Source organism: Cololabis saira, chromosome 18, assembly GCF_033807715.1.
Source record: "Cololabis saira isolate AMF1-May2022 chromosome 18, fColSai1.1, whole genome shotgun sequence".
Lineage (NCBI taxonomy): Eukaryota > Metazoa > Chordata > Actinopteri > Beloniformes > Belonidae > Cololabis > Cololabis saira.
This window is the reverse complement of record NC_084604.1, coordinates 30,796,030-30,823,339: the sequence shown is the minus strand read 5'-3', so window position 1 is coordinate 30,823,339 and position 27,310 is coordinate 30,796,030. Positions and strand designations below refer to the sequence as shown.

The 27,310-nt window shown below is 37.9% G+C and overlaps 1 protein-coding gene across 2 annotated transcripts in view; it reads left to right on the top strand.

Annotated features, from left to right (window-relative positions):
* Window positions 1–929: 929 nt before the first annotated feature.
* The window catches only part of LOC133418663 (serine/threonine-protein phosphatase 2A 56 kDa regulatory subunit gamma isoform-like), a 33,162-nt gene continuing 6,781 nt past the window's right edge, over window positions 930–27,310 (top strand). The window contains exons 1-11 of one of the 2 annotated variants that reach the window (XM_061707481.1): window positions 930–1,008; window positions 1,849–1,908; window positions 6,262–6,424; window positions 20,186–20,385; window positions 25,711–25,821; window positions 25,905–25,997; window positions 26,102–26,232; window positions 26,320–26,379; window positions 26,490–26,598; window positions 26,722–26,775; window positions 27,033–27,203. In XM_061707481.1, the coding sequence (XP_061563465.1) occupies window positions 982–1,008; window positions 1,849–1,908; window positions 6,262–6,424; window positions 20,186–20,385; window positions 25,711–25,821; window positions 25,905–25,997; window positions 26,102–26,232; window positions 26,320–26,379; window positions 26,490–26,598; window positions 26,722–26,775; window positions 27,033–27,203 (1,179 nt within the window). In that variant the 5' untranslated portion in view covers window positions 930–981. Of the gene's footprint in view, window positions 1,009–1,848; window positions 1,909–6,261; window positions 6,425–12,130; window positions 12,334–20,185; window positions 20,386–25,710; window positions 25,822–25,904; window positions 25,998–26,101; window positions 26,233–26,319; window positions 26,380–26,489; window positions 26,599–26,721; window positions 26,776–27,032; window positions 27,204–27,310 lie in introns of those variants that run through there. The other variant, XM_061707482.1, reaches the window with a different exon arrangement.

Sequence of the window (27,310 nt, the reverse complement as noted above, 5' to 3'; positions counted from 1 at the left end):
TTGCTATTTCAACATTTAGAGTCATCACCAGAAAAATAACACCAGAAAAATAACTTATTTGACAATTTTCACCTGTTTCAAGTAAAATTTCACTTGACATAAGTAGAAAAATCTGCCAGTGGGACAAGATTTATCTTCTCATTACAAGCAAAAAAACTTGTTCCACTGGCAGATTTTTCTACTTATTTCAAGTGAAAATCTACTTGAAACAGGTGAAAATTGTTGTTTTTTCCAGTGATGAGTCTTGTTTTAAGTGTAATGAGACTTTTTTTTACTAAAATGAGACATTTTAACTAGAAATAAGACAAATATTCTTAAGATTTTGAGTTTTTGCAGTGATCCATTTTACTTGTCCTGTGAAGGACAGAGGCATATTGATAAGTTCAGAAAACTGTTCTTTATTGTTGTATTTTGATGTATTTGATGTAAGCCCAGTGGATATTTAAAGCTTACAGAAGGCTGCATTTAACTGCTGCTATGTCATTCCTGCAGTATTTCTGCAGGTGTTTTGGTCAGTGCTATTATTTGTAATATATTATATTATTTGTAATCAGCACAAATTATCTGTCCCTATATGATAAAATCCACCATGCACCCTGATTTTTTTTTTTACAACTTGAGTACTGGGTATACAAATACACTTGCCTTGCCTATATGCCCAATAAATCGTAAGGACTGTTAATTAGTATAGTATTATACGCCAACGTCAAACATTTGAAAAACAGTTTTGATGCATTGACATATATTGGCATCAAAAGAAAAAAGGGAGAGACAAACGACATTCCCAGTTGTTCCACTCCTGCAGTTTCATCGGGGTTGTCGTCACGCCGGCAGGGAGCTCCTATATCCGTCAGTCTGGGACGCCGCGGGTCACATGACCGACAGCAGCCAATCAGAGCGCGAGGACAGTGTGACCCGCCTAGCAGTTCTGCTGGTGGAGTCAGTGTGCGGGAGAGGAGCAAGGGCGGCTGCGCTGGTACAATGCCGAACAAACCGAAGAAAGATAAGGTGAGAGACGGTAAACTATTCCCAAAGAGGTTATGTTGAAACCAGTAAAGTTTGCACTATGTAAATCGTTGCATTTATTGTTAAACCGCTGTAATAACTAGATAATTACCAAAGCACAGTGTCCCATCATATGGACGTTAGCCAGACAGCAGTCATTACCAGCTAACCGCTATCCTGCCAATGTATTAGTGCTGGCTTAAACTGGACTAAATAGAGAAAAAATGCTAAAGTACAGCGATTTAAATACATATCCAAGTGTGTTTTGTTTAGTTTTGCTGTGAATTTCAAAGTATATATATATGTATATGTGTATATATATATATATATTTATATTTATATATAATTTATATATATATATACACACATAATTGTATATTTGTATACATATATATATAGAATTTATATATAAACACAGAATTATATTTTTTTTATATATATATATATATATATATATATAAATATAATTCTGTATGAATATATATATATATATATATATATATATATATATATATATATATATATATATATATATATATAATTTATATATATATATATATATATATATATATATATATATAATTCTGTATATATATATATATATATATATATAAATATAATTCTGTATATACATATATATATAAATACAGAATTATATATATATATATATTCCCGAAGAGGTTATGTAATTCTGAATCTTATCGTAATTGTAAAACAGTGCAAACAATGATTGGACAAGCATTCGGTCGGTGGGATTTGTAGATCACAGCATTAATTAGTTGTTGTTTTTTTCAAATATAAATTAGACTACAGCCACATTTGAATTTCATTTTTCTCTTGCAGGAGTCTCCTAAATCTGGGAAAGTGGGAAAGGGTGGAGGACATGAAAATTCAGATCATGAGGTAGGCAAATCGAAAGTAAAAAAAAAAAAAAAAAAAATTACAAAGTGTGAAAATAGTATCCACAATCAGTGAAACATCTGTCAATGAACAGGATTAAGATGGATTACAAACACATAAACCTCAGAGGTGGCCTTTAAATAATAATCATGGTGAAACAAACTCGGAGTAACAGATGTTTTACTTAACTCATATCACAAGCTCTAAAGTACATGAGCTTGCTGTAATAACTGATTTACCCGGTCAAAGTAATGCAATATAAAACAATTGCCCCCATGATCTTGTACAGGATCTGTATCATGTACAAGGTGTACTTCTGGAGCAGTAATACACATGTCATGTACGACTCCTGCCAGAACAAATGGAGTCAGCAGTCTTGGGAGACAGATTCACTTCATAGGAAAATAAAATAAATCACAGCTTTGACACACATTGTTTAGTTAACAATCACACATTCTGCTTTTAAAACTAAAACATTTCTTTAATTAATTTCACTTTTATCATTTCAAGTAGAGGATGATATATAGATTTAATAGTGGAAGGCAGAAATGATGGATTCATAAAATACAAAAATTGCAACAACTTTTTTGTTACTTTTTCTAGCTTTTATGACATCTTGAGTTCTCTGAGACTCAGACTTCACAAATTAATAATTATATTCTTGTTGACTGGTGGAAGAAGAAAAGTGTTCAAAATTTCAAAGTACCCATGTGCATTTACTCTAGAGATAATAACTGCTTTCTCTTGGTCCTATTACCTGAAATGCAGATGACAGTTGTCTTTGTATGTTTCACTTGGCCTGAAGTAATCAAAACGTAAAGCATAAACTCCGCACCCAGTGCAGATTTTTGATCTATCACTGCGTAGCATTTTTACCCAGTCATCCACAGTCCATGACTACTGCTCCTTAGCAGATTGTAATCTTGTTTTCTCCTTTTTAAGCATTAATGATTGTCCATATTTTGACCTTTCTGCACACATGCATGTGTGTTTTATATGTCTGCCCTGATACCGTGACTTCTTCCCATAATCAATCTTTGTTACCCTTTTACAATCTTCCCATTTTATTTGTACTTCTGAATTTTTAGACTCATCTGTCTGGGACAGCCAACATAATTTGCTACACTCAGTATTGAATTACTGTCTCGAAGGAGGTTTAAGATCTGTTTTTGTAATCTTATCCTCCACTTGATCTGAATCATTTTATTGATTTTCTTTAGGAAAGACGTAAAAACCTAGAATCTTAAGCTGTTAATTAAAAGTAAAAGTAAATTAACAAGTATTTCCTTCACAAAATTAAACTGTTGAGTCAACATTCTCCAAGAGGGGACGACTCATTATTTCTTGCAAGCGTTTATAGTAAAACAAGGTCTCATACAAAAGACAGGAATGTTCCTGTGGAGTGGAACCATAGCGCCTCCATGAACTTAGGCCTCATATTAATCATAGTGCTGACACATTTGTTCTTCATGACTAAGTTTAGTTTAATAGCCGACTGATTTGTGATGTTTTATTGACAGGTTTCTGCACTTATGTGAACCGTGTACTGGAATTGATTCCTGATCAGAAAATAGTTTCAGCAGCGTTAATGACATTTTTTGACAGAGGGCTTGCAGATTTCAGCATTTTATTTACCACCATGGGAGTTATGGCCGACACCCTGATCGCAATCCTGTATAGATGGAATGTGCTGTAGGTCTGTGGTTGGCTGGTGAGTGAATTGTTTATTGATACAAATTGGGTTGCACTTTGATCTTGCTGCTGTTTGTCCTTAACGCGGTGCTAACTTATAGATTGGTTTAGGGCATCGGGCAGTCATTTGAGTTCATAAATGTCTGGATTATTGCCACACAATTCTTTAACATATAACATTGATAGAAAGTTAAAACATATTACTACACCTTCAAAATCCTTACTCTATTTTTTAGGACACAGTTAAAATATTAAGAGTAGATTTGAAAATTGTTATTTAGTTTTAATATATTTAATCTACCTGGCCTGTCATCAAATAATAAATGACTTAAAAATAAATAACATCATGTTCTAATACTGTACTTTAACTTTTTACCTTTGGGTTGGGTACATCTAGGAGGAAACCTGCTTTGGCCCACATTTCAGACTTTTAAAAATGATATCATAGCACAGATTACCTAATAAGATAAGACATCTTTTCACAGCCAAATGCATCAGGCCTAAAACAAACGTCATGCATTGCCTTCAAAACAACACATCTAAACATTAGAGTCTTAACAGGAATGTACAACTTCCGTTATTCTTCAAAGAACAAGATCTTTGTCATCTCAATGCACTCATGTCACATAGGGTGTGACAGCTCACAGCTGTTAGTGCTACTTGCAAAATGTTGTTTTCACATAGTCAGAACTACCCAGCATCAGTTTGTATTAAACCTGCTGCAGTAAGTTATTCTCATATCCTAAAACAAACTCATGTCAGCTTGAAAATCTACCATTATTTTATGACTCATTTAACACAGTGCATTTCCCTTTAATGTAATATCTCTCAAATGTATCCCTAATGTGTTCTCATGTATTTGTCCCTCTTTGCTTAAATGCTAATAATTCATTTTGGACCTATATAGAAGATCTATTTAGAATTGTCAAATTGGTCTGATTCACCGCACGAATTGTTACAGATTACTTTTGTAATACTGTATTTGACCCAGTCTTTGTACGTTTTGACCGTATAGAAACGTAATTCTTGCCATTGTAAGAATGAGATGTGTACCTGCTGTACTCCACTGCTCTTACTTTTTAACAACATGTGCTTTTTATTATTTTACCTCTTTTCTTATCATTTCTTATCATTTTATTTGTAATTTAATGTTTAATTGTGTCTTGCCGCTTTTAATTTTGATGTAAAGCACTTTGAATGACCTTGTGTTGAATTGTGCTATACAAATAAACTTGCCTTGCCTTGCCTATATACACAGTGAAAAGTATTCAAGATTTAAATTTATTTTCCCAATTAATGGTTAATAATCCTGCATGTTTTTGTTAGCATCCAGCAGCTATGTAGCAAGTGTAGTAATATATATATTGTTTTCAATCAAATTCATTTCGTTTTGCTAAAAAACGTTGTTACGATCCCCGTGTATTTTAACCAGAGGTGTTTCATGGTAAAGTGAGTTTGTGTAATATAAATGTAGGCTTTTTTTACAGTGCTGGTTACGCACCTTATCAAAGAAGTCAGTTAGTTTGTTAGATGTTAGTTTGAGAAGTCATACAAGACAAGTGTTTCCCCGTTGGCTTACCATTCATCCAGTAATATACAATCTGTTCGTGAATCCGTTTTATTTCCCTCTTTCGTAAACTACTTTCTGGTGGAGATTCAGCTCTTGTTTTGCAGTTTTGCACAGACTGTGACCAATTTTAGCCCAATCTTAAATGAATTTGATAAATCCACCCGTGACTCAAACTGACTAAGGTCCACAGCTGCATTCTCTGGAGTCGGCTCTGTGCCATCAGATGCATGTTAACGAAAGGACTCCAGCTCGAAGGCAGGGCAAGCTGTGAGGAATGTGCTGCATTTAGATGATCCCATATCAGGATTAGTCTTATCCTTCAAAATCTCTGTTTTTAGTATTATTGCATACACAGCAGGTTGGTTTGATGATTATTAGAATTGAAAAAAGTATTAACCCCCCCACTGTTAGAGCTTGATATGTTCAGATATACACTGCCTGGACAAAGAAAACAAAAATGAAAAAGGCATTAATTTGGTTGGTAGTATTTTTATTTTTTTAAGTTGGCTCACTAATTGTTTATGTTTATTGTGATAGCTTTCCCATAATTTTCCGTTATGATCCAGGCATATTCCAGGATGACAATGTCAGGATTCATCAGGCTCAAATTGTGAAAGGGTGATTCAGGGAGCACAAGACATTATTTCACAAATGAATTGGCCACTGCAGTCAAAAATGTACTCCATTCAGAATCCCTGGGATGTGCTGGAGAATACTTCACACAGTGGTCCACCTCTCCAGCCACCAGTTCAAGATCTGTGCCAAAAATGAATGAAGCCTTGGACAGAAATAAATGTTGTGACATTGCACAGGTTTATCAAAGCGAACCATTCCTTATGCCACAACAAATATTAGGAGTTTAAAACTGTGTGTGTATGTGTTTATTATTTTTTTTTTTCACAAAATCTTGAAAGGGGGTTTCTGTTTATTCTTCTCCAAGATTCTGTCTCAATGAGTTAGAAGTAATGCACAGACTTCATGCATGAGTTAGCTTGTGGTGACAGGCAAGAAATACCTAAGGAAATGCTTCATTGTTCTTTCATTCATATCTGTATTTTCATATCTCTATTTTTTTTCCCTCTCTTGTTTCATAGAGCTCTAACAGGAAGACTAGCAATAGTGTTCCTCCTACCACTCAGCTGCTAAAGGGGAAGCAGCCAGGTTCACAGACACCTGTCAAAAAGGACAAGAGGCAGAGCTCCACTCGCTTCAGCTTGAGCAACAACAGGGAGCTGCAGAAATTGCCTGCTTTTAAAGGTATTTACCCATGTAACAACCCAGACTCCTCCTAATCACATTAGAAGTAATTAATAAGTGCTCTGTTTTGCAGCTGTTGCATATCTATACAGCAGACACAACATCAATCCTTCAGCTGAGGGACTATTGCCACCTTTTAATGTTTTGTATGTGGTTTAGGAAATGTGAGCAAAAAGAAAACATGATACATTTGGAAGAATTTGCTTTCTAGCATATGGGGAAATACACCATACTTGGTTTTATATATGTTTTATATATTTAAAACCTGTGTAAACACCCTATGCTGTATCCTCTTTTTACGGTAATACTAAGATGAGTATGAAGTTATGCAATAAGTGGAAACAGAGGTCATACATGGCATGGATTTTGTTTTGGATTTAACCCAAGAGTCTATATTTAGTGGTAATCCACAGATAAAGCTTTAACTCCAAGCTCCCTGTGTTTCACAATGTTGCCAGTGACCATATAGAAAAATGTCTGGCAACTATACTGTTGCTTCTTCTTTTTTAAATCAGCACTGTATAGATATACTGTATAATTATATGCTGTGTAGTGTCTAAGGTCAGTGCCAACATAGTGCCAGATGGAAAAGCAAGGAGTAGATACTGCCATTAGGCCTCAGGGCATATTGTCTCTGCATGTTTCTGTTTATGCATGCATGACTGAATGCTCACAGCGGGTCTGTCCTATCACTCCCAACGCTTTAGAATTGATCTGACTTGGTTGAGCCTTAAAAATTGACATTATTTGACTATTATGCTGGTACACATTGGAAGAATAACCTTACAGCTGACTCTAAGTCTCACTTTATAAGTTTGTTTCTCATTTGGATGCAGTTCATTTGGATTCAAAACAATCCAAGGAAGGCTCTTAATACGAACTGCAATGCTCTTAAGTGACACTTTGCCTCGATAAACAAGTAAAGTTGCAACACGTGCCAAAAAGGAGGATAGGGAGGATTATGTCTCCTCAAAGACAAACATTTCCTAGTTGAATTTATTGACGCAACATCAGTGATGTTTGTCAGAACTTTTTTTTTTTTTTTTTCTAAAGTAGGCATGTGTACTTGCATGCAAGTATTAATACATGGACTGATGTATTATTCTGTGTTTGGTACATCCTCCAAAGCTTGACCATTTAATCTTGTGCACAATATAATAGTGTTGCATGTGAAGGGAAGATGACGCAGGTCAAGCTAAAGCAGCGCGCCACTTTAAAGAGCGGGAGTTATGAACTGAGTTAAACTGTCCCCCTTTCTGAAGAATAAATGCAACAGTGCTTATATCTATTGCTGTAGGCAATTTATTCAACACACTGTGTGTTGGAAAGATTAAAATATGATTAAATACACAGATGAGTTGAATCTTTCAAGAAATAATGATAAACAAAAAAAAAGAAATCTTTGTCGCCTGTGCTGTGTCATGAAACTAATACTCATAACTTAAAGTCTGATAAGCGCGATCATTTCCCGCACCCCAGTGTTGGTTTTGATAACATTCTGCTAAACATTATCCCACAGTGGCCTAGTAGATGTTATCACTTGGTCCTGTCCAAACAGGCTGCTCGCTTGGCCTGTTTTCATTCCAGGCATGTTCACACCTCCTGTTGGAAACACATGTCCATGAGCCCGTCCTGCAGAGCCACAAAGTAGGTGCGAGTCTAAAGAGCCTGCCCAAAAACAGCCTCTTCCCGTTAACTCGCCAATATGTATCCTTATGTGTATGTGACCGTGTTAAGTTCTATAGTTTCAGTTTAAGCAGGTTGTTTTAATGATGGTTAAACTGCTTTATACTGAACTCTTTGCATGGTAATGTGGTCATCCATTGCAGGGATTCAGAAAGGTTAAAGAAAAAATGAAAACATTTGTATTTCTAAGTGTGTGTGAGAGACTAAAGTGTTTCTGGGAAACTATATAAAGACAATTTTGCTGTTTTGCTTCTGTGAGCAAAATGGGTGGTTAAATTATTTATTTGAAGGATTTTAACAATAAAAACAAAAGTCAATGTAGGAATTATAAATAAAAAAAACAACAAAATCATGAATTTACTTGAAAGGCTTAGGTGTCTGAACTATGAGACAGAAGGTCTTGAGTTGATTAATTAAGTGGCTGTTAATGGGAAATCTCAATATAATATACAAATGTATATCAGTTTAGTAAAAAATAAAAATAAAATATCTGTATCATTTCATTCTGTTATAAAGCTGGTATGGGATCCTATAATCTTTGGCTTAATGTCATTTTCATAATGGTCTTGCAGTTGTCACTGTATTAAGAAATAAGCTGTTATTTTTTCACCCCACCAGGTGGCAGTGTAACAAACTTTAAATAGGTGTTCATTCGTCAGTTATGACCACCAAAATTAGATTCTCACCTTTTTAGACATAATACTGATCACCCTGCAGTTTTGTAAAGCATATTTACGGACAGCATTTATGATAATCAAACCCATATTTTGTGGTTTTTCTGTAGCACATTTCATACACTAAAGGTACGGTAGCTAAAATGCTTTATAAGTTCATGAATACAACAAGAACAGGATAAAGTATGGATAGTAGGTAGATTTATTAAATAAACTTAACTAAACATCACATTTTAAATGTTATTTTTTTTAAATGAGTCTAATGTGATCGTCAGCTAGTTACTTTAGAACTTTATAATTAATTAATTAAAACTTAAGATATTATTGTAAGTGACAAAAGTATTTCATATATTCACATTTCCTTTTTTTTTGGAAGAATCTCAATTTGCATTCTCAATTGCTTCCAGAAATTGATGGTTAAACATCACTTTTCACACCACTGCAATTAATACTTATTCCTAGACAAAAATACGATGATGCATGACAGAGTTTTATGGCTCATGATTTAGTTTTTTCAGTTTACCTGGCTTCGGGAGATGAGTCAAAAATGTAATTTTGAATGTTGACTGCAGCTCCAACATGAATTTGTAAAGCACTCTCAACCATAAAGGTGGCAGAGAATCTTATCTGATCTTTATATTCACCTCTGATCTGAACCTTTTATACCTAATTTGAATACATTTCTCTGGGATTTCAGTTGGAGCGAGCAGATAAATGTGAGTCTAGAATCTGAACAGAGCTGTGTTTCCATCATCGGTTGCTGCTTAGGGGGAAAATTACGTTCATCCACAGCTAAAAAGCGAGGGTTCTCAGCTGCGTCGATTTGGTCCATTTCTTTAAATAGAACTGCGCCTTAAGCATTGGGAGGATCGTGACATTGAAGATCAGCAGACCTGTAAATGAACTACTCGTCTGTGTATTTTAGGCTGCTCCAACTGTTATCAATGATGATTTAAAGTTCTGCTATAATAAGCGTGCACTCTCACTATTTTATCCCCAAGACTCATGACACTTCCCAAGTTAACTTTCTGTCCACATCATGAAATGACACAGACACGGCGAAAAGTGCATAAGCAGTTGACAGAAAAGTGTGTGTGGAGTATTAACGGGTGTTTAGTGGTGTCTTGGTCCGATTTGATATACATGATATTGGACTTCCTCTTTATGATATACCATAATGTTTTCATGAAATTCCCATTTTGGGTAAAGTATTTTGTTTAAAATCTTTCTAACTTCTTGACAAATGTGGACACTTGCAGAATTGTACATGCTTAAGACTGTGCAAACATATCAGCATTAGTAATCCCCAAGACCTGTGAGTATTACCATCTCAGACACCACCTACACTTCCAAAATAGGAAGTACCAGGAACTGGATGTCCCAGGAGTTGTACTTCTTGGTACTTACTTTGTAATATTTTCTAGTGCTTGATACTTTGTATCAGGAGCTGTAGTAGTTGATTCGTGCAAGTAGAAACAAACAAGTTGTTTGAAAAACCCTGCAAACTTGTAAACTTGTAACTAAGGACTTAGAGGCTCTTTGATTTTAAAACACACTGCTTCGTTTGTGGAACTCTGCAAAAAGAAATTTCCTAACCTAATTATTAACTAATTGAGTTTTTATTGATCAATGCCCTATGCTACAGTCACGTAAACATCATGAGCAACAAATAATGATTTAACTCCTAATGGTACACATAAAATACATATAAATTGGACTTTTCATGTGCAGTAAAGAACAGCTTATTGTTTCTGGATAGTTAGAAAAAAAAACATTCTGTCAAATGTTTTTAGCAAAATTTATTTATGAGAACCAAAATTGACAGTATTCACCACTTTTTTCTTTTTGTTCATTCTTTTTATTGGAAAATGTGTTAGTAGTAAATTATTGGCTTCATTCTTCAATGGCTTTCCAAAACTGCATCCAGTTAAGTCAGGGACATATTGATCAATATGTTGTAGGTTCCAAGAAAGAAACAAAGTTGTCGCAGCAGATTAATACACGGTAAGACCATTTAAGCTCATTAAAGACAGCAGTGTGTCTCTGTTCTCGCTCCAGTGATTGATTTGCTTCGTCTTATCTTGCTTTTTCAAATGGCACATAGATGAGTGCCAGTCATCTTACCATTGCTGTTGTTTTATGTGTTTTTGTTCCTGGTTGTTCTTCCATGGTTCATTATGATCTTTACTGGTTTTAAAAACCAAACACGTTCCACGTTTTGGGTTGTCTTCAGTCAATGCTGCCATGCCAGTGTGTGTTGGTTAACGTTGTGACTGTCTGCCGGTATGACTGACTTCAACCATGCTGAGACAGACTCATGTTTAAATCTGAATCCTATGTTGGTGATATGGCTGTGGCTAATACAGTTGACAACTGGCAGATCTCTGGACCATTAATGGGTTTATCTCAATCTTAAACAAATGGGGCTGCGAGACTATGTGCTTTGCATAAAAGAGGCATACGCCAAGCCTTCTTATAAATAGCTCTTGATAACCTTAATTTGTTGATTACATAGTTTAAATCTTTCTCTACAGAACTGCATCTTTGATGGTTTTGTCATGTTGCAGCATACAAATTATGAACTATATGTATTTTTTTCCTTTTAAAAGATTAAATTGGTATTTTTTCATTGCATCTAGACTGTGTGGTTCTGATAAGGTCTTAACTGGTGAGGCTGATCACATTAGTGGTATCATTGTATCTAAAGCAAATGTGCACATGTGATTTCTGCTAATGTAATTTATTTTAATTTGTGCATGTGCTCTCACAGCACTGAACTGTCTGCATCATTCTAGACCGGTGCTTTTCCTGCACAGCTTGACGGTAAAGGGTTTTGTCGCCAGTGCTGCTGAGACGGAGCGCAGCTTTCTGCACATGCACATCCTGTGCTGTTCAGATTGAGGCTTCCTGCCTTCCTGTTTCTCAGTAACCTACACCTGGGCTTTGGTGGGTTTCTGGAGAGCCAGCTGTCTTGCAGAAACTGACTCTGTGCTCTGTGTTTTTGTTGTGGCAGTGTGGTTTATTGTTTTCAGTTAGTTTGGAAGAGATGAAAACTGTTTTGCAAGCCTCCCAGGCACCAGACAGCAATATAAGTTTGGTATAATTCTACTTGTATACGTTTCCAAACAGGCTGACCTGCAGTCTGTGGTTTGTGTTTCAACACTCTGGACGTATGTATCCGTTTCTGTCCCAATCACAGTAACCGTTCCACCCCTTTCCTCTCAGTCCACCAGCCAATCCCTTCCCTCATGTTTGTTTATGCTGACACCCTTCCCATGTGATTGCAACCAGCCAACCGGGTGGCTGCTGTGGGGGATGACATCACTAACTAGCTGGTTCCCTCCAGCAGCAGGGGAGCTTCATTTTCTGCTCAGTGTTCGTGCTAAAATGGAGGCTGGCTCCTCGCCTTAGCCCGGGCTGCCCTCTTCTCCTCTGTCTCCTGCCTCAGCTCACTGATGTTGACATGTGCTAGACCTGCCACTGGGATGGTTCTAGATACACCGAGCTCTAACGGGCCGTTCCAGCCTGTGGCCCTCATGCACTTCAGAGGTGAGAGTAAGATCTGTGGCTCTTCTGCCGTCTCTATTTGTGTGTATCAGGCAGAGGTTGGCAAAAATGTTTTTGTCAATCAACAGCTGGAGCTACTAAGTTACATTCCATGCAATATCATTAACTTATATAGTATGACTTTTTGTAAAGTTAGTGTAAGAGACTCAGTGGAGTTGTTCTGTTGGTCTTTATCATCTGTTGGCATGAGAATGCTCCGAAGAGGAAGTGGGTGATTGTGTTTGTATGTCAGCGAGGGAAGGGTTTTGCCAAGATGTTGCATAGCCCCCTCAACTCAGCGAGGGAAGCTGAAAGACTGGAACTAGATTAGATTTGTCTCTCCGCCTGCTCCATCTTTACTACTAATGTCTTATGTCAGAAGTCAGGTCAAAGCTTGTTGGTTGTTTGTGTCCGTCTCTATTGTAACGCATTTGGGTGTCTTGTGTAATTTGAGACACAGAAGTAAAAGTGCAGTTTGTTTCTGTGTTTCGAGTCAGATCCTGTTGGCTCAGACATCTTTTTCAATCTGACCTTCAGTTGTGCCGGATTCAGGGAGGAAAACAGAAAGCTAACTGTTTTCTTTGCAATCCGTGTTTCTTGCAGAGCTGATAGAGATGGAAGTGTAAATTTTGCTGCATCGTGTCACTAATTAGCACAAAGCCATTTGCTCCAGTGTGCTTCACTTAGACAAGTTATCTTTCAAACGGGGCTTGTGTGCTGTGTTGTCTTCTGGTGACACCTTGTTTAATAAATTAATCACATATTCAGCAGCAGACAGTTTTGAACCCCTGTTTTGTACTTGGTTGCAATCTGTGTTCAGGACCGACTTCCTGTGTGCAAGCTGGAGCCTTTAGAAGAGTAAAGGTTATGTTCACATCCGTGCAGAGATGCTTGTGTGTGAAGTCTACTGTTGCACAGCATGTCTCTTAATATTTTAGGCCTCCTCAGAAACCCTAGTGCTGTTGTGTAACAGGAGCCAGAATCCTCTGCTCTCATTAACCCACGGTTTAACTTCAGGGGCGGGGAGGGAAGGGGGTCGCTTGTGAAAATGTAAACCTGTAATTGTAACTATACATTGAAGAAAGAAAATTCAGCAGTAAACCACTGTCAAAATAGAAAAAAAATGCATGTTCATAAAGTTAACCGATTTGTTTCTTTTTCTTTTTGAACTTTTGCCTGAGGGGAAAAAAAACAACTATGTCCTTTTGTGTTTGTCTGAGACGTTTTTGAATTTCATTTTACCCAAATTAAAACATACCGAGCTGCAGTTTCTTCCTCTTTATCGCACTGGAAAAGGATATCTATTTTCAGCGTTGGTGCTGTACAGATGGGCCGTCAGCACTCGTTTCACTGCCAGCCAAGCGTGGCTTGGTTTCAGTCTTGATAGTCCGGGTTGATGGATGGCTTGTTGAGGTGAAAATTAGGTTGCAGTCTTTTCTAACTGTTTTATTGGGATGATTCAGAGTTTTATGCAGGATGTCCAGATCTATCAATATTTTTAAGGATGCGTGGGGTTGTGTGCTTCATAGAGAGGCTGTTTTGCGGCTGTTTGTACTGAATTGTACAATACAGTGTAAAAGAAGTGTAGATGGAGATGCTTACTGGAGCTTGGGTGTAAATTTAACCGGTGCAGAAGTTGATATGTCTAAGAGTGATCGATTAGACAGTCTTTATCAGTTGTCAGTTCCTTGTGTTGCTTCACTTTGACACCCAAGAGTTTCCTTTCTCTCTAAAGATCGTATATACAGTATTTCACTTTGGATCACTTTAACATCATACAGAAACATAAAGCAGATCAAGATTTCCAGGATGTGGTTGACAAAAGGTCAAAGGTGGACTAAAAAGGCTACAAGCACTGGTTGAATTTTGTCAGTATCTGATGCAAGAGAATGAGAGGAAATAGTTAAAAACACAGCACAGCATACTTTTTGATCTTATCAATTTAATATTTTAATTGTGAAATGGAGAGGACTGTCTTCAAGTGAAGGAAATGTTCATTGATGAATTTCCAGAGTTGATAAACTTCTGTTGAAGAAGCTTGAACACGTTGAAAAGTGGAATCTTCTGGTTCTTTCACCCAGTTGCAATTTTTTTCCACAATCACTGTGCGGTAAGAGGCTGACGTGCAATATTGGGTGGTTTTTTGTAAGAAAACCACACTCTTAAACGATTTTGTTTATTATGGCTCATGCTAAAATTAGTCACGTTTCCATAACAGTTATGTAAAAGAAAATCAAATCTCGATAAAGGTAGTGCTGCAGGGGGTCGGTGCTTCGATTAATTGCTGTTTTTCGAATAAGCGTATTTCTCGTTATTCCCTATGTCGTCATGCAAGACTTTTCTTCAAAACAATGAAAAAGAAAATCTCAACATTGAAGAAAATGGACTAAAACTACTTTAGTTTTTGACAAATTGTTGCAATTGCTGCACAACTACATCGTATTAATGAGGCCAAAAACGGCTGAAAAACTAGATTTTGAGGACTTTAAATTGACTGGTTAGATCAGATCCTGCGCCTGCCAGAGACGTGGAAATTCGCAAAAGGCGTTTTCATTACACTTTTGCGAGGAGGTGAATTATCAAATCGCCTGAAAAATCCCGGAAGCAAAACATTTTTTTTTTTCAATATTTGGGATTTTTTTCTGAATTAGTGCCGTTTCTATTATAGGATTTCTTTTTGGATATTTGGTGTTTCGCAAATCTAGGGGTGATGGATGCACCTATTGATACATCTGAATTTATGAAAAGGCCTTTATTTGGACTTACTTGGGGGGAGTATGTGGTTTACATTCAACATAACCTCCTTCTTCTCAGCAAGAAATTAAAACTACAGAGAACGTTTTATTCAGTAGACACTAAACTGCCGTGTCTGGTTTGCACTTTGTGCTCTCTGTGTGTATTTCAAGGTTCCAGTAAATGTCTTAACAAATTACTTTCCTCATTGGTCATACAAAAATACACTCAGCGACCACTTTATTGAGTTGTTTAGTCTGACGTCACACCCTTTCAAAATAAGGCTTCCGGGTCCTGACGCTCTGACAGATAAACAAAACGAACGACAATGACGGACCCGGTGAACTTGTTTACAATCACTTCTTTCTTCACTGAGGTACCAGAGAGAGTGAAAAACTTTTGATGTAAACGAAGATGAAAAACTTATGTCAGTAAAGTTATAGCAGGTTTTCTTCAACAAATCCTGCGTTTCTCTCTGTCTCCTCCCTCTTACAGAGTCAGACACGCTGTTTCATTTCCTCATTCACTCAGTCTGTAACGAAGCTCATTCATTAGCGGAGGTTTACTGTCTGTCACAATCTAAATCCTGGCTGGATATTAGTTTGTTACTCGGTACTATCTAAAGTTACCGCTTTTACGCGCAGCAGTCATTTCTTTGAACAGCGGTTCAAATATTAAACAGCGTGAATTCACTCAGCTCAGAATCAAACCTCTGCATGCCCTTCTTTTAACTCTGTGACTCTGAACACAAGACGGCTGTCAGTTTGTTAGAGCAGCTCCTGCACTGAAATGTTTATTACACATGATGTGTTATTTCAGTTTAAATTCAAATAATCGGTATTAAGCTTTAGACACGTAGGATCAATGAATAATGATCTCTATCACTCATGACGTAATTGATCGCGCTGGTGGAACATAATTATTATAATATTGTAGATTATATTGTAGCGACCCTCTCTGCCTGTCACCGGAATGCACGGGATGTCATAATGGTGCGTGCCGGTGGTGGGTAGAGGGGGTGGGGGGGGGGGGGGGGGGGGTTCAGAACTCCGGGTTTTCTTCTTCTTTTGTTCTTGTTAAGGGGTTGTTTTAAGTTCTACCGGAGACGTTAGACGTTAGAGAGTCTGCCGTTGGGATGGTCAGAGAACCTTGTTGATTGTTTTCCTGCTCGGTAATAAACTGGCAAGAAACTACGAGCCGTCTCCTCCTGGTCTGTCACTCTCATTACAATATCTTAATATTTCTGAGTGAGCAGGATCGTGGTGCAGCTGCAGAATGTAGACCTACGTTAGTTTAAAATAATAATTAATATGGTGCATAATCTGAACGTGTTTTAACAGCATTTCAATGACAATGTTTAAATTTACTAAATTTGTTGAAGTTCAGGATTAGGTTCAGAGTTTCTTATCAACTGCAGCCATTTCCTCTTCTCTTTCTCGTCGCAAGGAGAGCGGAAGAATGACAGTGGTATCAATGTCTTAAGACTCAGATCTGTTGTTACAACGGGGAACACAGCACTGTGGCATGTTTGAATGACAAGGAGCAGGACCCGGAAGCCTTATTTTGAAAGGGTGTGACGTCAAGACTAAACAACTCAATTAGGCACAGCTGGTATACCTGATAATGAATTGCCTGTAAGTATAAATTGTGACTCTTGTGTTAATGCTGATTCCTTTTATGATCTTTTTATGATAATTTGAATAATTTGTTTAGGTCCGTTTTGCTTTTGTCATTGAAAAAAGTGCTGTTTTTTAGTCTCTGTATTGTAAATGTAAGTGCTCTTAGTTCTGCTGATGTATAAACATGACACAGAGGGATTTCTTCTCAGTAACAACTGCATTTAGATCCTTGATTGCAGTTCAGTTAAGTGTTTAATGACTGTTGTTGGGTTTTCACTTTACTTCCAATTGGTATTATTCATTTGTACGACCACTCGTTTGCAGCTGATGCGATCAGCAGATCAACATCTTATTATTTTTCTTTTCCTTCTCCAGAACAGCAGTATCCCCATATCATCTCTGATTAGCAGTGGTCACTCCTGGGCCAAAGTCCTATCTGCCTGTGGTTACCATGGTGATGCATGGGACACATGCAGCTTGTTAAGGGAAGATTGACCCGTGACTAACAGAGCAGATTAATGCTGCCCTGTAGGCAAGCTTTATAAGGTGATATTTTAATCCCCATGTTGCATGAAAATAAACGAGCACTTTCTTTGGTTTTACGGTTCTCCTTTTAGCTCGTGGATTAGATCAGCTGTTCTTAATTTGCAAAGAAGCCATTTGTCTTTGAATCGTGTTATTTTGTAGAAGGTGCTGCAGACATTTTATGAATGTCAAGGCAACATTTCCCTCCTAATTTAAAGAGGTGTGTTCTCGTGCATTAGACTGCAATACTGCTGGTTGCTCCATGTAGTAAATATTGATCATGGTGTTGTATGTAGTCTTTCTCACTGCTGATAAGAACTTGAGGCAATGTTATAGCTACTCTGACATAGCAACAATGGCTTTACAGTGCCTGTGGTTTTAGCATTCCATTCTTTCAATTGCATAACTTCATACGTTGTATAAAGTTGTGTGAGTAAGGCCCGTCAGGACCCTTTTACTTGCATAATTGTGGTTAAATCTGAAACTGTTCTAAAGTGCAGAATAAAAATCCACTCCCTGTTGGCTGTTGCTTGAGCAAGTGTTTACACCCGTTACAGCCCGTCTTGAGAAATCTGAAGTCAGCTCCGTCTGCAGAGTGCTCTTACTGCGGAAACTTTGAGGATTTTCTTTTTTAAAACTGGGTTAATGATGGTACGCAGGCAGGTGGAGCTCTCCGCTCCCTGGGGCTGATTTTAGAGCTTGTGCATCATTGATGTCGGTGTGACTCTGACTTTGAAATGGTAAATGGTTGATTTAGCATTTGCATTAGATTTTTGGTAATGAATATCATGAGGGCATGGGAGTCATTACTCCCCTCAGCTACAACAGATCAAGCAGGGGTGCACTTTTATGCATTAAATATATATATTTTTAAATTAAGTCAAATCTACATTCATCTTTATTGTCTTTTGCACTTAGAGCCCAGGTTCTGTTTGGGGAATTGGTGCTTCTGTGCAGAGTTTATGCATGACTTCCTCAATCCGTATTACAGTTTCAGGTTGTATTTCTGGATGCAGCACTGGGTTGTGTTGAGTGACAATAGTTAACTGCAGGTTAAGCAGCTTCAAGTCCGGTACGAGAGGGCCTCTGTCTTGCATGGTTTAGATCAGGGGTCAGCAACCCGCGGCTCCAGAGCCGCATGCGGCTCTTTAGCGCCGTCCTAGTGGCTCCTGGAGCTTTTTCAAAAATGTTTTTTCTTCTTTTTTTTTTCTTTTTTTCCTTTTTTTCTTTTTTTCTCTTTTTATTTATTTTTTCTTCTTTTTTTCCTTTTTTTAATTTTTCTTCTCTTTTTCCCTTTTTTTCTTTTTTCTTCTCTTTTTCCTTTATATCTTCCGTTTTGCTTTCCTTTTTAATCTCGACATTTCAACTTTTTCTCGAAATTTTGACTTTTTTCCTAAACATTTCGACTTTTTTCTTGACATTTCGACTTTTATCTCAAGATTGTACTTCAACATTAATGTTGACATTTCGACTTTTTTTTCGAAATATCAACTTTTTTCTCGACATTCCGACTTTTTTCAAGATTGTACTTCAACATTAATCTGGACATTTAGACTTTTTTCTCAACATTTAATGTGGACATTTTAAAACATCTTCCCCCAGTTCTAACTAATATAGAAACATACAGCATGTGTTGTCTTCATTCTAAGGCTTATAAAAGACTCCAGACATATTTGTTTTTTATGTTTTTGGTCCAATATGGCTCTTTCAACATTTTGGGTTGCCGACCCCTGGTTTAGATGTCTCCTTCCATCAATACTACTGATTCAGATGAATGGATCATTATCTGTTTGTCATCAAGGTCTGCACAAGTCGCCTAATGATAGACATTTGTTTCAAGATATTCTGAAGCAATGAAACATCTCAAGCATGCAGGACAGCGGCCCTCAAGGAGTGAACTTGAAGAGCCCTGGTTCACAGGTTTACCAAAGTCATCCAAAGTCCAGTTGGCTACATTGATCACAGTGATGCGATGGTTTATCACGCAGAGCCGTCTGTATTGTTTTTTTTGTTGTTTTATCCCCCGTATAACAGAGAGGAAGTTGTCTGATGTATGGTGGCAGGTTGACAAACCATTCAAACGTGAGAAACCTCAATTTATGAGGGACAGTTTGTCAGGAACATTTTTCATTATTTAGAACAGTGGTTCCCAAACTGGGGGGCCCGCCCCCTACGGGGGGCGCAGCGCTATTGCAGGGGGGGGCGCGACGAGGTTGGAAGGTACATTAATTAAAAAAAAAAAAAAAAAAAAATTAAGATTTTTTATTTCTTTAAGATTTTGCCTTCTAACATATGTGCAGTGGGAGAGAGAAAGGAAATAGGGGGGATCTGTAACATGAAGCAAGCCCACCGCACTCACTGAAAAGGTGTGGGGATTAAAACTGACATTTCTGCAATTTTGATTATTTGTTTAGCTGTAGCTGCTGGTTTTTTTTCCTCGGGGAGCTCGTTATTTTTGGAAAAAAATATGTTGAAAGTAATGCATACTGTATTGTACAGTAAAAAGGAAAAAAAAGAAATGTGTTGCACACATGAAGCAAGCCCACTCACATCACTGAAAATATGTGGGGATTAAAGGTGTAATTTTTGTAGAGCAAATGTTAAGATTTTGGCTCCTGTTTGTTGTTGTTTCAATCTCTGGGAGCTGGTCAGGTTGAAAATCTATTTTTACAGAGATGGACAGTTTTTTCGCACATATGTTCAATATATGAAATAAATTGCAGTCACATTTGAATGCAAAAGATGTGTGTGTCTGTGTTGGGGTCGGGGGGGGGGGGGGGGTTGAAAAATCTGTTATGTACAAAAGGGGGGCCTGGCAAAAAAAGTTTGGGAACCACTGATTTAGAACATTACACTGCACTCACATTTTATCTGATACTAAATTCATTAGCATGTGTCGTGCTGAGATTTTGTTCCTGTTCTTCACGCAAAACAAGACACGCATTAATTTCAGCCTTTCCTCTATTTCTGTCTCCCAGACGTTCCCCCTGCTGAGCAGGAGAAGCTGTTCATCCAGAAACTGCGTCAGTGCTGCGTCCTCTTTGATTTTGTCTCGGACCCACTGAGTGACCTGAAATGGAAGGAGGTGAAGCGAGCCGCGCTGAGCGAGATGGTGGAGTACATCACCCACAACAGGAATGTCATCACCGAGCCCATCTACCCAGAGGTGGTGCACATGGTCAGTGTCCCAACATCCAACAGGGACTTTTTGCATTGGGATGTCAATTATTTCCTACCAGAAAATCTAATATTTGACATTTACAAATGCTTTAGAGATGAACATGACATTGATTATCTGAGTGCTTTATAGCTCAGTTCAGACATGCATGTACACAATGTTCCATTCATTTGTTGATTCATGATCCTACTGGCTCCAACTGGGCTCTTCTATAACATTATAATCTCATAACGTTGGCTCAAGTCAATATGTGCATTACTAGTAAGATGTGAGTCTGGGTTAGTGGGGGTTATACACAATGATAACACAGTTACTGGGGAGCATGTTGTTGTTTTTCCACAGCAAACTAATTTGTGTGGTAATAACTGAAACATTAAACAAAACAAAACAAAACAAAACAAATGTAATCCAGCGCTTAAAATAGCATCACCCTGCTGAGCATGCTCAGTGTTAATGAAGCCAACAAAGGTTAAAAGGCTGAAAATGAAACTAGTAGCTAGGGCTGGGCGATATATCGAGATTTTAATATATATCGATATATTTTCAAATATGATATGAATATTTGGTATATATGGTACGAGACAATATCGTTTATATCGATTTAAATTTTTTTTTTTTTTTTTTTTTTTTTTTTAAATTTTGATATAGCTTATTTTGTGACAAATTGACTTGAATGTTTTATTTGAGATTTGCACAAATGCTTTGTTATTTGCACAACTATCAACCTCAGTTGAAAAGTCTGCCTGTTACTGTCTACACTGTATTAATTGTACAGTGTATTTTAATTTAATTGTTATGCAGGAAAGGGATATTTGTTTTATTTCATTCAAGAAGCATTTTTATTCTATATATGCAGGCAGTTTATTTTTATTTCATTTGTTTTATACATGTTGATATTGTGCAGACCTCTGTTAATAAAGGAACCTGTGTGACATTTGGCACGAGGCTTTGTATTAAAACTGACTGTTTTTTAAGGGTTTGCCTTAAAAAACGGCTAACAGAGATGCTATGCTATAATGCTTTGGGGGAAACCCCAATTATGGCACGGAAAAAATATCGAGATATATATCGAGTATCGCCATTCAGCTAGAAAATATCGAGATATGACTTTTGGTCCATATCGCCCAGCCCTAGTAGTAGCTGTCGTTCATTGTTAATGGATGCAGTTGATAACAATTTAAAGAAAGAAAGAAAAGTCCAATATCAGTTAAAATCAATATCTGCAGGTCAAGCGTTTAAAAAAAAAAAACAGAATAATTTAAGAAACTTCGGCCCGTGCATCTCTAGTGAAATTATATCCATGAGAATCCACAGGTTGTTATTAAATAGATGAATAACCACTGTCCAAACATTCCCTTTTTCGTGTTGAACCTATCAGAGTTGGCTTCATTGACAGCTTTTTTTTTTCCTGTCTCATTGCATCCAAACAAACAAATCAGAGAAAATGTTAGTTTGAGATGCAGCTGAAGTGTCTTGTCTCTCTCGGTTTTTGCATCGCACGTCATCAGATTTTTGCAACCAGATGACTGCCTCAATATTGGCGGACAGAGTCTCTAAATGATTTTAGAAGTGGAAAAATTGGATTTGTGAATCAAATTGACAATATAACTGTTTAAAAAAAATCCAAACACTCAGAAAAGACAACTTTAAACTTAAGTCATTTATTTAGACTATTTGTCAAAACTGTTTATCTCTACAAGACACTTTTGTAGAAGGTAGAGGGGCAAGTGAGAGCTAGAATCAGCGAAGATGAACGTCATAAGACTTGTGGTAGTTTACTTTCCATAAATCTCATCACCTTCTTTAAAGTAATATTTGGTTCTGTCTGTCAGACGCACATCACAGACCACATGCTACCTGTCAAATGTTGTATTTGTTTAAAGATGAGAGCCTAGATTGTCCTTCTAAATCAGCTCATCCAGTCAGGCTGCTGTCAGTGTCGCTCTCGTAATTATCAGAAATGTGTTTTTCTAAGGTTGCGATGTCAGCGTGTTCCCGTCATCAGATTTGTTTTGCCGAAACCAAATTAAAAAGCCTTTGATGTTTTATCAAAGCGCGATTTCAATGCCATATGGTAAACTGCAGATGATCAAGGTTCAACCACAACCACACCGACAGACAGACAGACAGACAGACAGACAGACGCACACACACACCACCTCAGTGTGAGATCAGTATAAAAATAAAATACACTCTTACCCCTGTTAGCCCCTTTCTCTGACCCCCTTCAAGACAGGGACTCTTTGATCTCCAATAATGGCTTTTATCATCAAAGTGTGGGGATGGACATAATAAACTCCTCTATGGTAATGAGGAGGGCATTTTTATGTTAACACACAAGCCTTTGTTCCTGTTAAACACCTCAGGGTTCAAGATTTGGACCAATATTTTCATCAGGCTTTTGGATGTGAGGACGGTAGTTCCACTTTTTTGTGTAAAGGATGATCCATCGATTCCATATAACCTCGTCATCCTGCTCCAGTGAGCTGCAGCCTCTCACTGACAGGCCACGTGATGCACACAGATGCACGCAGACACAGGTCAGATGGACGAGTTGCAGACAGGTTTGAGGTTTGAATCAGGAACTATTTTTCTTTATAGATTTATTATTCAGTCCCTGCTAGGAATAGGTGATATTTTACCGTTCACGATATACCGTCAAAAAAATTCTCCACGGTAAGAATTTGTCATCTTGTGGTTAAAAACGATAAATTCCCGTTGATGACGTATTTGTGTAAAGCTGATTTATGGTTATGCGTTAAATCGACGCATGGAAGGAAGGAAGGAAGGAAGGAAGGAAGGAAGGAAGGAAGGAAGGAAGGAAGGAAGGAAGGAAGGAAGGAAGGAAGGAAGGAAGGAAGGAAGGAAGGAAGGAAGGAAGGAAGGAAGGAAGGAAGGAAGGAAGGAAGGAAGGAAGGAAGGAAGGAAGGAAGGAAGGAAGGAAGGAAGGAAGGAAGGAAGGAAGGAAGGAAGGAAGGAAGGAAGGAAGGAAGGAAGGAAGGAAGGAAGGAAGGAAGGAAGGAAGGAAGGAAGGAAGGAAGGAAGGAAGGAAGGAAGGAAGGAAGGAAGGAAGGAAGGAAGGAAGGAAGGAAGGAAGGAAGGAAGGAAGGAAGGAAGGAAGGAAGGAAGGAAGGAAGGAAGGAAGGAAGGAAGGAAGGAAGGAAGGAAGGAAGGAAGGAAGGAAGGAAGGAAGGAAGGAAGGAAGGAAGGAAGGAAGGAAGGAAGGAAGGAAGGAAGGAAGGAAGGAAGGAAGGAAGGAAGGAAGGAAGGAAGGAAGGAAGGAAGGAAGGAAAACAAGGAAAGAAAGAAGGAAGAAAACAAGGAAAGAAAGAAGGAAGAAAACAAGGAAAGAAAGAAGGAAGAAAACAAGGAAAGAAAGAAGGAAGGGAGAAAAGAGGAAGGGAAAAAGGAAGGAAGGGAGGAAATGAGCCTGAAAGAAAGAAAGAAAGAAAGATAAATTCCCGTTGATGACGTTTTTGTGTAACAAACATGGCGGATCTGAGAGCAAGATAGATTTATAGTTACAAAGGTGGAGTTGAATTGGTTGGTATTTTTTTATCGTCATTTTTATCTTTATCGGGATAAATGCCAGAAATTATCGTGATACATTTTTTAGTCCATACCGCCCATCCCTAGTCCCTGCACAACACCTGATCAGTTATTGTCAGTGGACACGAGTCAGAGAGCAAATCCTCAGTCGGCATCCACATTAATACATTTTCATATTAAAAAAACGTAACAAGATGGAGCAGCAAGTACTTCTCGTCCAATCTGCAGCAAAGCTGTTTTCACTGGTGAGCATGGATGGATTTATATTTCATCATGAAACCAAAACTCACATTTGGATGCAGATGGATTTCGTTTTGAAACGGCGTTTTGGAACAATTACAGACTAACTTGGGTTTAATCTCAGTCATGGGTTGCAGGTCAAGATTTACAGGCAGTCAGCATGTTAACCAGGTTTTATCAAACGTAACAGCCTAAATGCAGCAGGAGGAGACTTTAAGCTCCAGCCAAGTTGTCAAATTTTGGTTGTGAATAATTGGATTCAGTCTGGACACCTCCTTTAGCTGCATTTTGATAAATGGCATCTAAAACTGGAAACCCCCCCCCCACCAAAAAGAAAAAAAGCTCAAATAAAATAAACACCACATCCCTTGCATTCCCACAGAGCTGTAAGGTTCAAGGTAGATAAGGCAAATGAATGAATTTGAAGTGTGTTGCTCCTCCTTGATATCCTGACTGGTGCTTCCACATAACCATGCTGATGAAACCGTTATGGCAGCTAGTGCATTTCAGTCGTACATATTCATGTTATATTGTGTAAATTTCTGTGAGGTTTCATATGTGCATGAAACAACTGGAGATTATGTGTTCTGGCTCAGATTCAGTCCTCCTTCGTTTGATTCTCCGGTAGAAACCCATGAAGAAGTGACTCCAAATATGAAAATCTTTTGATGTTAACGGGCATAATATGTTTTTATTTATAGCTTGGAGTAGGGCTGGGCGATATGGACCAAAAGTCATATCTCGATATTTTCTAGCTGAATGGGGATACTCGATATATATCGATATTTTTTCTGTGCCATAATTGGGGTTTCCCCCAAAGCATTATAGCATAGCATCTCTGTTAGCTTCATTTTTTCTGAGGCAAACCCTTAAAAAAACAGTCAGTTTTAATACGATGCCTCGTGCCAAATGTCACACAGGTTCCTTTATTAACAGAGGTCTGCACAATATCAAAATGTATAAAACAAATGAAATTAAAAAAAACTGCCTGCATATATAGAATAAAAATGCTTCTTGAATAAAATAAAACAAATATCCCTTTCCTGCATAACAATTCAATTAAAATACACTGTGCAATTAATACAATGTAGACAGTAACAGGCAGACTTTTCCACTGAGGTTGACAATTGTGCAAATAACAAAACATTTGTGCAAATCTCAAATAAAACATTCAAGTCAATTTGTCACAAAATAAGCTATATCAAAATCATTAAAAAAAATAAATAGATAAAAATTCTCGATATAAACGATATTGTCTCGTACCATATCGCGTTTGAAAATATATCGATATATATTAAAATCTCGATATATCGCCCAGCCCTAGCTTGGAGTATAACAGTGAAACAATAAATCTGAGTCTGAATTATCGTTGCGGTAAAACTCCTGGTTTCTGGGGTAAAGACGGGGGGGCACTGAGGAAAAGACCCCATGTGTTTTTTGAATGCAAGTTGAAAAGCGGGCTATATTGAATGCATGACCTGGATTGACTGAGAAATCTGTGCAGCTGGTTAATGAGCAGATCTGTTCTCTCCCCAGTTTTCTGTGAATATGTTCAGGACTTTGCCTCCATCGTCCAACCCCACCGGGGCAGAGTTCGACCCAGAGGAGGATGAGCCCACGCTAGAGGCAGCATGGCCACATCTGCAGGTATACAGAGCCCTAAGAAATACACGCTTCCACTGAAATCTCTGTCTGAAATCTCCTCACTGCTCTTCTTTTTTCCCCCACAGCTTGTTTATGAATTCTTCCTACGGTTCTTAGAGTCACCGGACTTTCAGCCCAACATAGCCAAAAAGTATATTGACCAGAAGTTTGTAATGCAGGTGAGCGTTAAAGACTGATTGCCTGCATGGCTGTAAAAACTTCACTCGTTGTATTTATTTTGCTTGAGCACAGCTTCTCTCTTTCTCGGCTGTTTTACTCTCAGCTCTTGGACCTGTTTGACAGTGAAGACCCCAGAGAGAGAGACTTTTTAAAGACCACTCTGCATCGCATCTATGGCAAGTTCCTGGGCCTGCGAGCGTACATCAGGAAACAGATAAATAATATATTCTATACGTGAGTATATTTTAGCCACACTGCGAGTTATTGTGTTGCGTTTGGGTTTTTTGCAAGTAATTTGCATATAGTAAATCTCTTTTGCAGATTCATTTATGAAACGGAGCACCATAACGGAATAGCAGAATTACTGGAAATCCTTGGCAGGTACGATTTCTGTGGTCTTGTTTTTGGTTCTTCTATACTAGCTGGTAGCTTGACTAGTTCGTATTGGCAGACGTGCATTTTCCCTCATCGCCGCCTTTTTGTTTTTACAGCATAATCAATGGATTTGCATTACCTCTGAAAGAGGAGCACAAAATGTTCCTGCTGAAAGTCCTGTTGCCTTTGCACAAAGTCAAGTCTCTGAGCGTCTATCACCCACAGGTAGCTAGCTTCAGTCTTGTGTCACACTCTGCATATTCCTGTGTTAATGAAAGAAAAATAAAACCAGTATGGTGATGAAAACTGTGTTGGAAGTGGAAATATTAAAAAGGGTTTCTTTCTTAGCTGGCCTACTGTGTCGTACAGTTCTTGGAGAAGGATAGCACCCTCACAGAACCGGTGAGACTCGCATTCACTGTTTCGATTGACTTATCTTTGAATAGCATTTTCCTCTTATACTTAATTTCTATTTTAATATTTAAGATGATAAACACTATCTGGTGGTGTGTCTTTGTGAATATGTTGTCAGCTGTGTCTGTACTTTATCATTGATCGTTTTCTTTAAAGTGTCATTAGCAGATTTAATAGTTAAACAAGTCACGTGTGGAAATACTGATCTTTATTAAGCCTTGTGGTCCTTTTGTGTGTGTATGCAGACGGTAATGGCTTTGTTAAAGTATTGGCCAAAGACCCACAGTCCAAAGGAGGTGATGTACCTCAATGAACTGGAGGAGATTCTGGATGTTATTGAACCATCAGAGTTTGTCAAAGTCATGGAGTCCCTTTTCCGACAGCTGGCCAAGTGTGTGTCGAGCCCACACTTTCAGGTCTGAATCCAATCGCACTTACTTGATTTGTTTCAGTTCACATATGCAGGTGGGGTTTTTTTGGTGTTTTTTCTGGCTTCTGTGTCTTCCTATTGTAACTCTGCCAC